Raw genomic sequence first — 15,379 nt, forward strand, 5'->3', positions numbered from 1 at the left:
ATGGATCTCGGAACAGTGTTATCGGTAGCGCAAACTCTGTTTTCAGCCCTGCAATGCACTGAGCTCAAACACATTTTCACTCTTTTCGGATACGAGTCGGAACTGGATAACCTCAGGCGTACCGTGGTCACCGTAAGAACCGTGCTCAAGGATGCGGAGGCCAAACAAGATGCTCTCGCGTCAATGTCCAATCAAGCTCAGTTATACATTGACGAGCTCAAGGATGCAGTTTACGATGCTGACGATTTGTTGGATGAGTTCATCACCATAATCGACCTAAAGAAGGAGCTTATAACTCAAAAGGGTGCGATTCTTGGAGAGGTTTCTCTTTTCTTCTCTCGTTTCAATCCTCTTAGTTTTGCTCGAAAGATGTCGAAAAGTGTTAAGAAGATTAGGATGAAGTTGGATGCCATTGCTGTTAACCATAATCAGTACGGGTTTAAGATCGACTATGAACCTATTAAGGTTAGGAGGGAGGAGACTTGTACTTATATCAATGAGAGTGATATTATTGGTCGAGAAGACGATGTGCAAAAATTGTTGGACATGTTGCTATCATCTGAAGGTAATCACAATGGGTGTAATTTTGTTAGCATCGTGGGTATTGGAGGTCTGGGAAAAACCGCCCTTGCTCAACTTGTGTATAATGACCCGAGAGTAAAGGGCGAGTTTCCGTTGAGGATGTGGGCTTGTGTGTCCGATCAAGATCAACGTCAACTTGGGGTAAAAGAGAATCTTATTAAAATCTTGAGATCGGCTATGGGTGACAATAGATGTGATGGTTACTCACTGGATCAGCTACAATGCCAGCTTCAAGAGCAACTAGCCAAAAATAAGTACTTACTTGTGCTTGATGATGTATGGACCGAAGATCGTGAAGAATGGCTTAAGTTGGCGAGTTTTACTAAGAAAGGTACAAAGGGAAGCTGGGTTGTCGTAACTACTCGTTCCATGAACACCGCTAGAATTGTGGGGAATGGTCTCCCGTACCAGTTGAAGGGCTTATCTTTCACGCATTCGTGGCGTTTGTTTCAGATGACGGCATTTGAGCAAGCAAATCCTACCAAGAAATTAATCAAAATTGGTCGTCAAATTGTTGAAAGGTGCGCTAATGTCCCTCTTGCCATAAGAGTTGTGGGTAGTCTTTTATATGGTCAGAGTAAGAGTAGATGGCGTTCGTTTCAACATAAGGGATTGGCTTGTATTCCTGACGATCAAAACGACATCACCTCTATATTGAAACTGAGCTACCACCATCTGAAATCCCCATTGAAAAGTTGTTTTACTTATTGTGCAATCTTTCCTAAAGATTTTGTTATACGTAAGGAGATGTTAATAAGCCTTTGGATGGCGCAAGGCTACATTGTCCCATTTGGTAACGGTCAAAGCATAGAGGATGCTGCTGAAGAATACTTATTGATTTTATTAAGGAGATGTTTCTTCCAAGATGTAAAGAGGAACGTGTACGGTGAGATTCTCTCATTTAAGATGCACGATCTTATGCATGACCTTGCACAAGATGTGGCCGGAAAAGAAATCTGTGAAGTGCTCTCGAATCCTACCGGATTAGATGAAAGAGTTCGCCACCTGTCAGTTGTCAAACACAATTTCATGAAAAGGTTTTCAGCTATGACCCGCATTCGTACCTGTTTTGGAATTGGGGGGAAGGACAAGGAGTTACTCATGGGTCTGATACTAACAAAATGTTTGCGCTTGAGATCTCTAAACTTGAGTGGTTTAGGACTCGAAATTTTACCTGAATCAATAGGTAACTTACTGCATTTAAGATATTTAGATCTTTCATGTAATTATGAGCTTAAGGGACTCCCAAAATCAATAACAAAGCTACATAATCTACTGACGCTGAAATTAGCTAATTGTTATGAATTGGAAGAGTTGCCCAAAGATTTGAGAAAGCTACATAAGCTTCACATCTTAGATATATCTGGATGCGAAGGGTTGGAGTATCTACCATCATGCATAGGCAAACTGTCTTATTTGCACACACTGAATAGGTATATGGTGGGGTCGACAAATTCGACTGGGAAGGAATGTTTCGATCAGTTGGAAGGCCTAAAGACTCTGCGTAAATTAAAGGGTTACCTTGAAATAGATATCCAAGTGCCTAAAAATGCAACATATGTCAAGGAAGACGATAAGGAAGGAGCATACATAAAGAGTAAGAAGCATCTCACTTGTATTCAGCTTACTATGAAGCATGAAGGTAGCTACGAAAGTGTCGAGTATGAGGAAGCATTGTTGGAGGAGCTCCAACCGCATTCTAATCTCATGGGGTTGACAATGAAGGAATTCAAAGGCGTGAGATTGCCAACTTGGGCGAGGGGAGATTGCTTAACAAGTTGTCTTCCAAACCTTGTCACTTTGAAATTTGTAAGTTGTGAGGCGTTAGAGTACCTTCCTGAATTGGGAACACTCCGTCATCTGAAGAAATTACGGCTAGTGGATTTGCCAAAGTTGGAATATGTAGAGGACGGATATAGTGAACACTATCTTGAAGACGTTCATTTACAAAGTTTGCCAAAGCTGGAAGCGTGGTGGCGAGGATCGGTAATCAATGATCCCAGTAGGGTTGGTGTCGAGTCACATCCATTATCTCTTCCTCGATTTAAAAAGATGGTGATAGTTGAGTGCCCGAAAATGTCTTGTACTCATGTGGAAGGCATAACAATATATGATTCTGTTGAACGCTGGAGATCTGATGAGTTCAGTGCAAACTTTATAAAATCATTACTGAAGTATTTACGTGATGACGCACAACGGTATAAAACAACGGGTGGTCTCAAAAACCGACGTGTTTGATTGGATCTTGAAACTGCACGTCTTAGAAATTCGTTTGATTGGTTCTTTCTTTCTTATGTCGACACAGCGAAAGCTATTTTATGGTATTTGTCGACCCAAGTCCGTAAAGATTACTGAAGTTGAGATGCAGCAGCAATTCATATGAACTGTAATAGCGTACAGATCTAATTAAACAGAGGAGTCCGGCTACTGTTTTAGTCTGATTTTTTTTTTTTTTTTTTGAAGGAACTGTTTTAGTCGGATAGTCCCTTGTTATATTGTTTTCATTTAACTCGATTTCATATTTAACTTGATGTAATACCGAGGATTACTGCAGCACTGCAGCCTATGATACGGTGTATGTAGGTCTTTTGTTTATGTCGTTTAGGATACAGCTTTCCTTACATCTTAATAGTTTACATTTGCTTTATTTTGTGAGGTGAAAATAAAGCAAATGTAAACTATTCGCTGTGACCGAGGGAATAGTATAAAATTGTATGTTATGTAATACTCCCTCTGTCCCGGTCATTTGTTGTCTTTTCCATTTTGGGTGTCTCAGTCAATTGTTGTCCTTTCTATTTTAGAATTGCATTTGATTAGCAATTTGATCCTTCACAATCAATTTGATCCACTTGTCATCTTATAATTGACCCTCTTTCTTTTCCTTGGTCTTTGTTCCAAAAAAATTGACCGGGACGGAGGGAATATACTGTTACAACTTACAAGTTAGAAAGCCGACTTCCATAAGGACGTGTAGGCGAATTCTACATCGTTATAACGGCTCAAAAAAATTTCAATTGGTTCAACGAACTCAAAAAAAAAAATTTACAATCACTGGAAACAATCTGAGGATAATAAATCTGAAACTAAATAGCGGTAATTAGATTAAAATGATACTAGTATTGGTGCCCGGCTTCGCCCGGGCTACCTCTACTTACCATTAAAAATTTTTTTTCATTAAATAAATTTACTTAAAGTTGCATAACCCATAAATTTATCATTAATATATTTTTCTATGACATATCCTAAAATTACAATGAAATAAATTTTCCCGCTATTAATATTTTACTCTTAATAATGAAATAATAGTAATAACATTTCACTACTTGCCCGTAATCATTGTTACTTTCACTACTCCGTAGTAATTATTATTCTTGTCCTCTTGTCGCATCAAATTTGATAATTTCACTACTCCCGCCGTAATTATTGTTACTTTCACTATTGCCGCATTAATATTGATTATTTCACAACTCCCGTTGTTGTTTCTACCACTTTCACTAATCTCGCTGATAATATTGTTAATTTTACTATTCAAATGAGTGATTAATATCATATAACTATATCCAATGTTACTACTTAGCCATGCAATTTTAAGAGAATTATGTATTTATATAAATATATTACATATATGCATTAAATCAAATCGAAAGAATTATGAAATATTATATATTATGGAATTAACTTGAATTATTTATAACTTACTTATATTATATTTTTGTATGTTAAATAATTAACATCTCTATACATCTAATAAACTATAAAATTTAATAAAATTGCATAGATTTTAAATTTAATATATAATTTTATGATGATAATAATTAATATCATAAGTGTGCATGCTTATACTAATTAATTATTTTATTTTAAGGAAATTGACCATCTTCTAGTCTTCTATAAATATTTAGGAAAATTATCAAGCATCTTCTTTCTTTTAGTCTCCTTGAAATTGACATCTTAATTAATTATTTTATTTTAAGGAAATTGACCATGTTTTAGTCTCTTACAAATGTTTAGGAAAATTATCAAACTTCTATATAATTTAATTTTAACCCAAACTATATAATATTTGCATTGAGATCCCTTAATCGGGTCCATCACACGGTGCTAGTGATTTACAACTATATAGTATAATTAATTTGTATAACTTTCTTTAATTACATTGAAGTCCCTTGGTTTCTGGATTTAATATATAGTATTGATATATTACATATATGCATTAAAGCAAATCGAAACAATTATGCAATATTATATATTATGCAATATTATTTTATTTTAAGGAAATTGACCATCTTCTAGTCTTCTATAAATATTTAGGAAAATTACCAAACATCTTCTTTCTTTTAGTCTCCTTGAAATTGACCATCTTAATTAATTATTTTATTTTAAGGAAATTGACCATCTTAATTAATTATTTTATTTTAAGGAAATTGACCATGTTTTAGTCTCTTATAAATGTTTAGGAAAATTATCAAGCTTCTATATAATTTAATTTTAACCCAAACTATATAATATTTGCATTGAGATCCCTTAATCGGGTCCATCACACGGTGCTAGTGATTTAAAACTATATAGTATAATTAATTTGTATAACTTTCTTTAATTACATGGAAGTCCCTTGGTTTCTGGATTTAATATATAGTATTGATTATGAAACGTTAATCACAATCGGTAATGAAGCTTATCAGCCTTGCACTCAGCCGCAGAAAACAAAGTCTTGGACAAAGACTCAAGTTGGACTCCCTTGAAATCAAACGGACAAGAATGCAACTCAGGGTACCTGTGGGACCCACAGTACACCTCCCCACACCTGCACTCGAAACCCGTCAGCCCAACCCGTTTCTTGCAACAACCACACCTCTTCTTCATTGTGTTGCCCTCATTAGCAACCTTAGTTTCCACGTCGTCTTTGTTGTTGTTGCTAGGAATAGTAGTAGTAGTAGTACGAGTTTGTTGTTGTTGTTGTAGGGGTGTTTGCTTGAGCGAATCTCGGAAACACTTAGAACAAAGATTGTGTTGGGTTGGATTCCCATAGAATCCGCATCCATTTGCACATAGAGGTGGATCATTCATGTTGCTCATCTTCTCCCTCGTTTTCAATTAAGTCGCTCGAAAAAAGTCTATTCTTAGAGTTAGATCGGTTGATATCCAACGTATGCTTTGTTATTCTTAGAGTTATGCGTAAATAATTTTGGTGTTAGATCGGTTGTGACTTGTGACTTGTGTGTGTATATATATAGATGTGCAATTTTTTTTTTTTTTTATTTCAAGTAAATTTCCTAATTCCATCTTGCCTAGGAAAGATTATGATTTAGGCTACATATTAGAAGTTTCTAGAACTTTTAGTATTCCAAAATAAAGTTAATAGAACTTGCCTTATTTTTGTCTATTTCCTTATCTATTAATCCCTCTGTCCAAGTGAATAATTTATATTTGCTTTATTTTACGAGGGGAAAATAAAGCAAATGTAAATATTAACTGGGGCGGAGGGAGTAGTAGTAGTTATCTTGAAGTTGGTAAATAGAAATAGTAACAGGCATGGAGTGTAACGTATGTTAACATATAACGGTTTTTCTAACATGTGTCGTAGAGGCACGCATTAAAAAACAAAAACAAAATGGGAAGTTCTATGCCAAGTGTTCTTGGAAGTTAGCCCCACTCATTAAACTTTATCGGACTTGGATTAATTGATGGTAGGGCACGTCTGATCAACTTTTAAGTTTAGGCCGATGGTGTTTCGTTGGACCTAATACTATCGGGTTTGAATCTGAATCTACAAATTCTAGAGTTGTCGAATATGAATGCCGTATACTTTGCATTGACGAGATCAAGGATAATGTGCGAATTCAATCCTTAACGGCGTCATACTTTCGATGCTGTGGAGTCTAATGTCCGAATGTTCACAACTTCAGCCAACAGGCAACTACGCAAGAAGGCTGAAAAAGGAGAGAAAAAAAATTAAATAAATAAATAAGCGCAGACAATTCATTAAAAAATAAAAAATAAAAATATACTCCCTCCTATTCTAAATAACTCTCCCTATTTCCTTTTTCGTCTATTCACAATACTCTCCCTATTTCCTAATTTGGCAAACTTTTATACTTATTTTAATCATTCCACCCCACAACAATACCCCACAATACTCATACTTTATCTTATTTTAATCACCTTACCCCACAACAATACTTATTTTAATCACACAATACATTTCCTCTCATATAATACTCCATTCCTTAATTCTTGTGCCCCCCTTGAATAGGGAGGGTTATTTAGAATAGGAGGGAGTATTGTTAAATTCAACTACGGGCCTGGGCCTTATAAAGTGGTGATTCTAAAACCATGTTAAAGAGTCCACAACGTAGGCCCAAGAGGGTCCACTCTAAAACCAATTGGCAATAGAGGGAGTAGCCCCTTGCCTTATAAAGTGGTAATCTTTCTCCTCTTTTATCAATGTGGGACAACCCTCACATGTGGGATCAATGTGAGACAACCCTCACATGTGGGACTTTGGGTTTCTTCACACTCCCCCTCACATGTGAGACCCACTTTTCACATATATACTCCGTATCATGTATAAAAGGTGAGTAATAATTTACAAAAAAGTTTTACAAAAAAGGTGAGTAATAATGGACAGGAGTAATAATTTACAAAAAAAAATTACAGTGGTAAGTATTTGTGAAGAGTATCAAGGGATCAGATTTTCACATTCATATGGAACTTCGTCGCAAGTGTCCAACGGGCACAATTTCAGGATGTCGGACCCAGCTACCGTGTCTTATCACAGCCAAAGTCGAGTCAAAAGTAACAAATCTTACGATTTGGTATTTCTAACACCTTCAAATTCACGTCTAATGGTTTCAAGCATAAGCTCATTCCATGTATCAATGGGACCCGGCATACACCAATGCAAGCAATCTTGCGGTGGTGGCCTCCCATTTGGACCTCGCTTTGTTACCTTATTTGGGTTTGTGCTTCGGTATGGACCCGGATGACCATCATGTCGATACCCAAAAGCCTCGGTGATGTCCATCAACTTCAATTTTGATTTGTTTGTCTTCTTTTTTACGGCCTGGTGAAAGCCCGACAGCTGTTTCTCGTGCATGATCTTAGTGTATTGAGGCTCCATCAATTGACCAGGCAGAAGAGGCTTATCTTTCCCTGTGCACGACCCACCCGTATTCCAGGCACCATGTTCATAATGATCCGGTGAGTACGACATAAGAATGGTCAATCCTGAGTAATTCTGAGACGTGCCTAAAGCAGTCAGGGTAGTCTCAGTGGTAATTCCGAATGCTTCCATGTTGGTAAAGTTCATTGGCTGTTGATTTTTCGGTGGGGACCACGATTGGGTTCCTACGATCTCATCATGAAACAAGTAGGCTGATGTCTTGGTAAACCAGTGTCCGTTGGAAACGACAATTACGTCAGACTTAGGGGCTAATTCCATGATGTTTTCATCTGGTTTATCGAGGTGAATCTTGGTAATGCCCTCTGGAATATAGCTGAAAGCTTCTGAGGTGTGATGGACAAGCCATGAAGACCAAATCCGAATCACAGTAACTGAATGTGATCTGAAATACCAGCGTTGCATTCGACGGTTCCCCCTGTTCTTTGGGGTTTCGACCTGACCCAAGAAATTATGATAGTGAGTAGACAGACAGAACCATGCAACAAGGCAAAGTTTAGGGTAAGAGTAGACCTGTCAAAACTCGACCCGCCCAAAAACCCGACCCGCCCGACTCGTTTTTCTTAGGGTTACAAACCCGGTTTTTTCGACCCGAAACCGAAATGACCCGTCATTTTAGGGTCGAGACCCGACCCGAACGGGTTGACCCGTTGGGTTAAGGAAAATCATGAATTTTATTAAAAATATTAATATTTATATATTATATTTGAAAATATAGTTAAAAAATTGTTTTTTTATTACTTAAAATTGCCCGACCCGTATTCTGACCCGACCCATATGACCCGACCCAGGACCCGACCTGCCCGACCCGTTTGACAGGTCTAGGTAAGACCATAGTAAGCAGAGAAGAGACTCATGCAAGAAGTAGTGAAGTGCTTTATTTTTACCTGCCATAGTAAGCAAAGAAGAGACTCCATCTGGTTGCGAGCGACAGAATCACCAGCGAAAGTAACAGTCTTTCCGCTCATTAACTCCAAAAATTTGGTTGCGTTGAATCTAGGAAGTTCGCATTGAAACGGCTTCCATCTCCAGTTTTCATACTCTTTGTCAGGCCTCCCATTCCCTTGGCAATTTTGGCTTTGACTGAGTACAGGACATGAGTTGTTTGTGTACAAAGGCCCAGCAGGATCATAAATCCATTGACCATGGAACAGATCACAATCTGATGTTCATCGAAAAAAACAGAAACCTAAATTACAGAGTAAAATCAATTGTAACCCTTAGGCAGCATGAACACGGTGTAGATCACTTATGCAGTTATGCATCAATTAAACATGGAGGAGCCCTTTAATTTAAGGTTTTACTAATCAAGTAACAGGTATCCTTAAGCATGATAAAGTATACGGAGTATTTTTTGAAAAGTTATGTAAAAAATCCAGCTTAATATTCACTTTGATGTCTAACTGCACATTTCTTTATGCCCATCAAACACCATTAATCTATAAACGCCGCCAAAGAAAGAAATTCTTCAAACATCGGGTCACCAAAGTTGAATTAGCAGAACCAGAGCCTCAACAGCCCAAATGCTAAGACAACAAAGTGAAATTTTCCAAATAACAATGGACAGTAAAGATTACACAATGTCAACAAAGACTAACCTGAACTAGCTGAAGTTTCGCTGCTTGTTTCTGGTAAATCTTCGGAGTTCTGGAAATCATCAATAAAGGTGATCTCGTTCGACCCATTATCTTCAAATTCCTTAGTTTCGGCTGATACAGAGATATCAGAGGCTTGTTCTCTAGATCCTTCATCAGAAGGCAATGCTTCATCACTCGAGTCCACTTGAATCACCGGAACTTGACTCGCACTAACTGGTCCAGTGATGTCATGATACTCTACATCCGGCTCCTTATCATTCACCACACCCGTCTCATTGCCATTCACCTTTTCGGACTCATAACCATTGTCAACTTTGCCAACTCGGCCACCTTCCCAGAGCGCAAACGTCTCAACTCTTGCATGACTGGTCCCACAGAGATGGCTCCGAACAGCAGAGCCAACAGGGCAGGACAATGAGATCCAAAAGTACCAAGTAACGAAGACAATAAATATCGCAAGAGGGATCACAACAGGAGAAAACAACCTTGGATATTTAGTAGTAAAAATATCTCTAGAGAATGGCGATGTCATGACTGCAAATTTCTCTCTACTACGATTAAGAGCAGCCATGTCTTAATTAGCATTAGTACTTGCATGGTTTCATCCGTTATACGGAGTAATCATTTATGCAATTATGCTAACTTTGATTACTAAAGAGCACATGGAAAATAATATATTAAAGACGAACAACCACATGCAGATTAAGCCTCACCGTCATCATCCCCGCCAACTTGCTCCAGACAGCTAATTCTACAGTAGACTGATTGAGAATCAATAGACAGCTTGGACTGAGACTCAATCATACATTACTAATTTAGTAAACTAAAACCGAATTAAATAATTAAGTCAAATAAAATAGCGAAATAATGTTGGCCATAAGTTTTCCTTTGAATCAGACAAACACTTCTCTTAGAATTTATTATAATGACAAAGAAAGACAGAAAATGAAACAAAATTTTGAAATATATTTGTTCACTAAACTTTAATTTGTGGACCTTCTGAAGTTTCCCATTAAAGAATGGCAACCCTCCAAATGATATCATAATCTTTTACAAGAAGCGCTTCCTGTACAATGTAAAAAGTCAAAAACCCGAAAAATAACACAAAGACTAGTCTACCTAGCCATGGATCTTCAGAAATTACCACTGGGATGAGGAATAAATATTTTACGAACTACCTAAGGGAAAAGAATAAAAGGGTTCAGACTTCAGAGGCTACCCAGGAACAGAAACATGTGACTGCGTTTATCATGAGGCGGAATTTTGGTTACCCTCGAACTCCCGTCTAATGATTTCAAGCACAAGCTCATTCCAGGTATCAACTGCACCTGGCATACACCAGTGTAGGCAATCCTGTGGGGGTGGTTTTCCATCTGGACCCCGCTTTGTGATTTTATTTGGATCGGGGCTTCTGTAAGGGCCCGGATGACCATCATGGCGATATGAGAACACGTCGGTAATATCCATCAACTTCAATTTTGATTTGTTTGTCTGTTTCTTGACAGCCTGATGGAAACCCATCACCTGTTTCTGATGCATGGTATTTGTATATTCATTTTCTACTAGCTGATCTGGCAAAACGGGTTTTGCCTTCCCTGTGCACGATCCGCCAGTGTTCCAGGCACCACCTTCGTAATGATCAGGTGAATATGACCGAAGAATGGTCAACCCTGTATAATTTGGATGAGTAGCCATGGCAGCCATGCTTGTCTCCACGGAGATTCCAAATGCTTCAATATTATTTATTTTCATCGGTTGTTTATTAGGCGGGGACCACAACTGTGTTCCTACTATCTCGTTATTCAACATGTATATAGATTGCTTAGCAAACCAGTGACCAGAAGAAAGGACAACCACATCAAAGTTTGGAATGTATTGCATGAAACTTTCATCTGGGACATCAAGGTGGAGCTTGGCAATCCCCTCAGGTACATAGCTGAAGGGTTCCGATGTTTGATGGACGAGCCATGAAGACCAAATGCGAACGATCATTACAGATTTGGATCTGAAATACCAGCGGTGCATATGACGGTTACCCCGATTTTTGGGTGTTTCAACCTAAAGAGCAATGAGAGAAGTGAGAAAATGCAGCGCATTGTGAAGAAAATATGGCAGGTGACAGGAGATGAAGACTGCAGAACAAAAGTAAGAAACAATATAAATATACAAAAGTACCTGCCATAGTAAGCACAAAAGCGATTCCATCTGGTTTCTTGCAACAGAATCACCAACAAAAGCCAGGGTCTTTCCACTCATTAACTCCAAAAATTTGGTACCGTTGAATCTTGGGAGTTCACATTGTGACGGCTTCCATCTCCAGCTCTCATATTCTTTATCAGGCCTCCCATTGCCTTGGCAATTTTGCATTTGAGTGATGAGGGGGCAAGTATTGTTTGTGTATACTGGCCCAGCAGAATCGTAAAACCATTCTCCGTGGAACAAATCACAGTCTACACGATAAATAATACAACATTACATTGAGACCAAAATTAAATTCCCACACCTACGGCAAGGTAGTGGCCTAGTGGTGGTTAGATTTACGCAGCTATTACAAATGTTAGGATGCGATGTATGAGGGAAAACTCTGGTTGTAACGCACAAAAACGAACTGGTTTACCTTCTCTAATGTCATATACAAAATTCAAGGCTATGTTTGGATAGAGGGGTTTGGAGGGAAAGGGGAATTGAGCCAGACAAAAAACGAACTGGTTTACCTTCTCTAGTGTCGTCCAGTTTTTGAGGAACGTCATTTAATCCTTTAACAATAGTCTCTTCATTCCCAGTAGGTGCAAAATGCTCATTGTCTGGCTTCTGTGCAAATGTAACATTACCAGAAAGCGAGAAATCTCGACTTTCACCAACTTTAGTTGATCCCTCAGACTTTTCCAACCCACTGCCAACCCCATCTACTTTATCAATACCATGACCTTCGCTAACACGCTCCTCACTCAATGACACAGAAGAATCTAAGCCGCGTGTATGCGCAACATCATTGAAGTAGTTCCGTACCACATCACCAATAGGGTTGGACAACAAAATCCAAGAAGCCAAAGATACAAAAACAGCTAGTAACCCAACTGAAATTATGATTGAAGACAATGCTCTTGGATAATTAGACACTGTAGAATTATCTTTCGACGAAACTGAAACCATTTCTTCCTGGTTATACCATATCCTTTCCTAAATTATAACTTCAATCTACCCTTGTCCCTTAAAAATGGTTTAAAGTGTGATTAACTAAGATCAATCCATCATAACCAAATTTCTCAAAATGGGTACCAACAAAATCACAAATCACAAATTTCTTAAACACTGCAGATTAACATAATAATTGTAGCTCAATTCTAGCATCAAGATACAAACTTTCTTCAATTAACACCTTCAATTACTCATAAGAACATCAAAATCACATATTTCACCTGCAAATTCAATTGATCAAACTCCATCAAAACAGGAAATAAAATAATACTCCCTCCGTCTCAATCGTTTGCTTACTTTTATATTCTATATGTTATGTTTATATCATTTGTGACGGGTATTTTAATAAAAGGTAAACAAATAATTGAAACGGGGGAATAATACAATATCACCCAGAAATACAATTAATATTGTTTGCAATGATATATTAAAAAAATACCTGCACATTGCATCAGAAACTCTGATAAATTAATTATAGGAGATGACTGCAGATTAAAGATAATTGCCCAGACATAAAATAATTAAAAATACATAAAATTGGCATGTGTGTTATATAGGTGAGAGATTTAGGAACATAGAATCAAGAGATGTGGTATGTATTAGGGTTCTTAAATCTAATAATCATGGTGATTAATTGATCAAATACTGATTAAAAGCAGAATATTAAGACCATCTGCATTCATAGTTCATACACATAATATTTTCATCTTCTTCTCTTAATCCATCATCATCTTAATCTCTCTTACATCACAAAACCTACCCCCACCCGCTTCTATCTTTACAAAATCAGTTGGTCTTCCATGAGACGGTTATTTTGGTCTAAAACAAAAAGACGAGATTTTAACATCATTTACAATCAAATGTGACTATTAAAAAATAAGTTATCCTAATTTATAACACTTACTGTCATGGACCATTGTGGTTATATTTTAACTATAAAATGATCACAAAATTTCGTCTTTTTATAAGACAAAAATAATCCGTCTAAAACAAAAATTTATATTACAAAATTAAAACTCACCATATTAATTTCTGTTTGTCAAGTACTCAAATTATACGGTAATAACAAGCTTCATTCAGGTCCAAATATTTCATTTTAGTAACCGTAAGTCGTAAATTACAACGAGATTTGAGACTTTGTCTCGGCTCTGATATATGCTTTTGTGGGGTATTCTAAGGAAAGGATATTAATTCAACAACTTATCCCAAAAATAAAAGAAGTTTCGGTTCTTCTCATTAAAGACGGTCACTATCCGTTACAAGCTGAAGACGGATAGTTGCCCTCTCACAAAATGCAAGTGGGATGGACAAGTGGAGGTTACCCCCACTTGCACTATCCATTTATATTTTGTGAGAGGGTCACTATTCGTCTTCAGCTTGTGACGGATAGTGTTCGTCTTCGATGAGAATTTGTCAAGAAGTTTTGTCACTAGAATATTATGTTTCTATTGTGACGTGCACTATCTGTTATAAGGGAGAGACGGAGCGGATAAATATCATATTATGTTAATAACTTAATATGTGTAGGACAAAAGCATTAAATGCTAATTTGCATTAAAAACAACACCAAATCATCAATTTTTTAGCTGAGCAATCTCATCACTTTATTTTGACCAGGGGCGGACCCACCTGGTAGCAAAAGGTGGCGTCTGCTACCCTAAACATAAAAAAAAAAAAAATCGGTTATGGGATGGATTTTTGCTACCCCAAATACTGCTTAATAATGGTTAAATAGATATTAACGCATTAAATATAGAATAAACATCATACATCATATGGTTCAATGGTGAAGGCTTTGATTTGTCACCAATGGGTCCGCGTTCGATTCTTATGAAATGCATATTCCCTTTTTTTTTTTTTTTCCTTAAATGCATTTAATTACTCCCTTCATTCAACTCTACTTCGCATGTATGCTTTTTGCACGGGTATTAAGGGGCGGATTAAAAAAATTATAAAAAGTACATAGGGAAACGGGATGGTGGGGTTAAAAATGTTAAAAAAAATATAAAGGTGGGGTTTTATGGTAGATTAGTGTGGGGTATGGATGACTTTTTTTTGTAAATATGGAGTGTGAATAAGGATAGAATGGCCATTTTCTTGGCCTAAAAAGGAAACCTGGAAAGTGGAGTTGAATGAACGAAAAAGGAATACATGTAAACTGGAGTTGAATGGAGGGAGTAAATGTTTATGTGAAGTGTCAATTTTTTTTGCTCTCTTTAAATGCATTTAAGTAAATGTTTATGTGAAGTGTCAATAGGTAGAATATCTAAAGGTAACGTATTGATGCTTAGGTTACCACATTTTTATGTTCTCTAATTTTATTATAGAAAATTTATTTTTTGTGGTGTTTACAAAGCAAGTATAAAATAGTATACATATATAAAACGAAAACAATAAAAATTCGCTAATTACAAGATAAAAAATTTAGTCGATGAATTAGGAAACAAAAATAAATTAATAAATCGTAAATTAGTAAGAAATCTATACCTATATATATTTATAAAGGAGGTTATAAAAGAAGCTTTTTTCGAGCGATTCTAATCTGTCCACATCATCAAAAATCAATTTAGGAAAGTATCATAAATAATGTTTTTTGGTATAAAAATTAAAGTAAGAAATCTTTTAATTATTATAATATTATTTCCTAAATTATATTCAAGTGATTTTCCTAATTTTTATATAAAAACTTTTACATTTCATTTGAAGAAAAAACTATCGTTAAAAAATTATGAAAATAGTATAATTAGATTTGTGGTAAAAAAAAATGTTACCGTTAGAGTATAGATTTCATATGATATACTCCTTATTATTTTATGTGTTC

General features: G+C 36.6%; 3 protein-coding genes across 3 annotated transcripts; 1 reads left to right on the forward strand and 2 right to left on the reverse strand.

Moving 5' to 3' along the window:
- Window positions 1-2,820, forward strand: LOC141654743 (putative disease resistance protein RGA1). The gene has a single exon (XM_074461860.1). The coding sequence runs from the start codon at window positions 1-3 to the stop codon at window positions 2,818-2,820; it is 2,820 nt and encodes a 939-aa protein (XP_074317961.1).
- A 4,475-nt stretch (window positions 2,821-7,295) lies between these two features.
- On the reverse strand, window positions 7,296-10,169 carry LOC141656566 (protein YLS7-like). The gene is made up of 3 exons (XM_074463509.1): window positions 9,361-10,169; window positions 8,650-8,924; window positions 7,296-8,200 (listed from the first exon to the last, which is right to left on the reverse strand). Exons 1-3 carry the CDS (start codon window positions 9,929-9,931, stop codon window positions 7,388-7,390), a joined length of 1,659 nt encoding a protein of 552 aa, XP_074319610.1. The 5' UTR covers window positions 9,932-10,169; the 3' UTR covers window positions 7,296-7,387.
- A 72-nt stretch (window positions 10,170-10,241) lies between these two features.
- On the reverse strand, window positions 10,242-13,495 carry LOC141656567 (protein YLS7-like). Its single transcript, XM_074463510.1, has 4 exons — window positions 12,998-13,495; window positions 12,075-12,779; window positions 11,536-11,810; window positions 10,242-11,418 (listed from the first exon to the last, which is right to left on the reverse strand). The coding sequence occupies exons 2-4, from the start codon at window positions 12,511-12,513 to the stop codon at window positions 10,609-10,611; spliced, it is 1,524 nt and encodes a 507-aa protein (XP_074319611.1). The 5' UTR covers window positions 12,514-12,779; window positions 12,998-13,495; the 3' UTR covers window positions 10,242-10,608.
- Window positions 13,496-15,379: the final 1,884 nt, after the last annotated feature.

This window comes from Silene latifolia, chromosome 5, assembly GCF_048544455.1.
Source record: "Silene latifolia isolate original U9 population chromosome 5, ASM4854445v1, whole genome shotgun sequence".
Lineage (NCBI taxonomy): Eukaryota > Viridiplantae > Streptophyta > Magnoliopsida > Caryophyllales > Caryophyllaceae > Silene > Silene latifolia.

Excerpts from the sequence above, each read along its gene's own strand:
- LOC141656567 (XM_074463510.1), bottom strand. The coding sequence starts at position 12,513 with ATGGTTTCAGTTTCGTCGAAAGATAATTCTACAGTGTCTAATTATCCA. Across the intron at positions 11,811-12,074 it reads ACTGGACGACACTAGAGAAG|ACTGTGATTTGTTCCACGGA; the intron begins GTAAACCAGTTC and ends TTTATCGTGTAG. Across the intron at positions 11,419-11,535 it reads TTTTGTGCTTACTATGGCAG|GTTGAAACACCCAAAAATCG; the intron begins GTACTTTTGTAT and ends ATTGCTCTTTAG.
- LOC141654743 (XM_074461860.1), top strand. The coding sequence starts at position 1 with ATGGATCTCGGAACAGTGTTATCGGTAGCGCAAACTCTGTTTTCAGCC.
- LOC141656566 (XM_074463509.1), bottom strand. The coding sequence starts at position 9,931 with ATGGCTGCTCTTAATCGTAGTAGAGAGAAATTTGCAGTCATGACATCG. Across the intron at positions 8,925-9,360 it reads CGAAACTTCAGCTAGTTCAG|ATTGTGATCTGTTCCATGGT; the intron begins GTTAGTCTTTGT and ends GATGAACATCAG. Across the intron at positions 8,201-8,649 it reads TTCTTTGCTTACTATGGCAG|GTCGAAACCCCAAAGAACAG; the intron begins GTAAAAATAAAG and ends TTCTTGGGTCAG.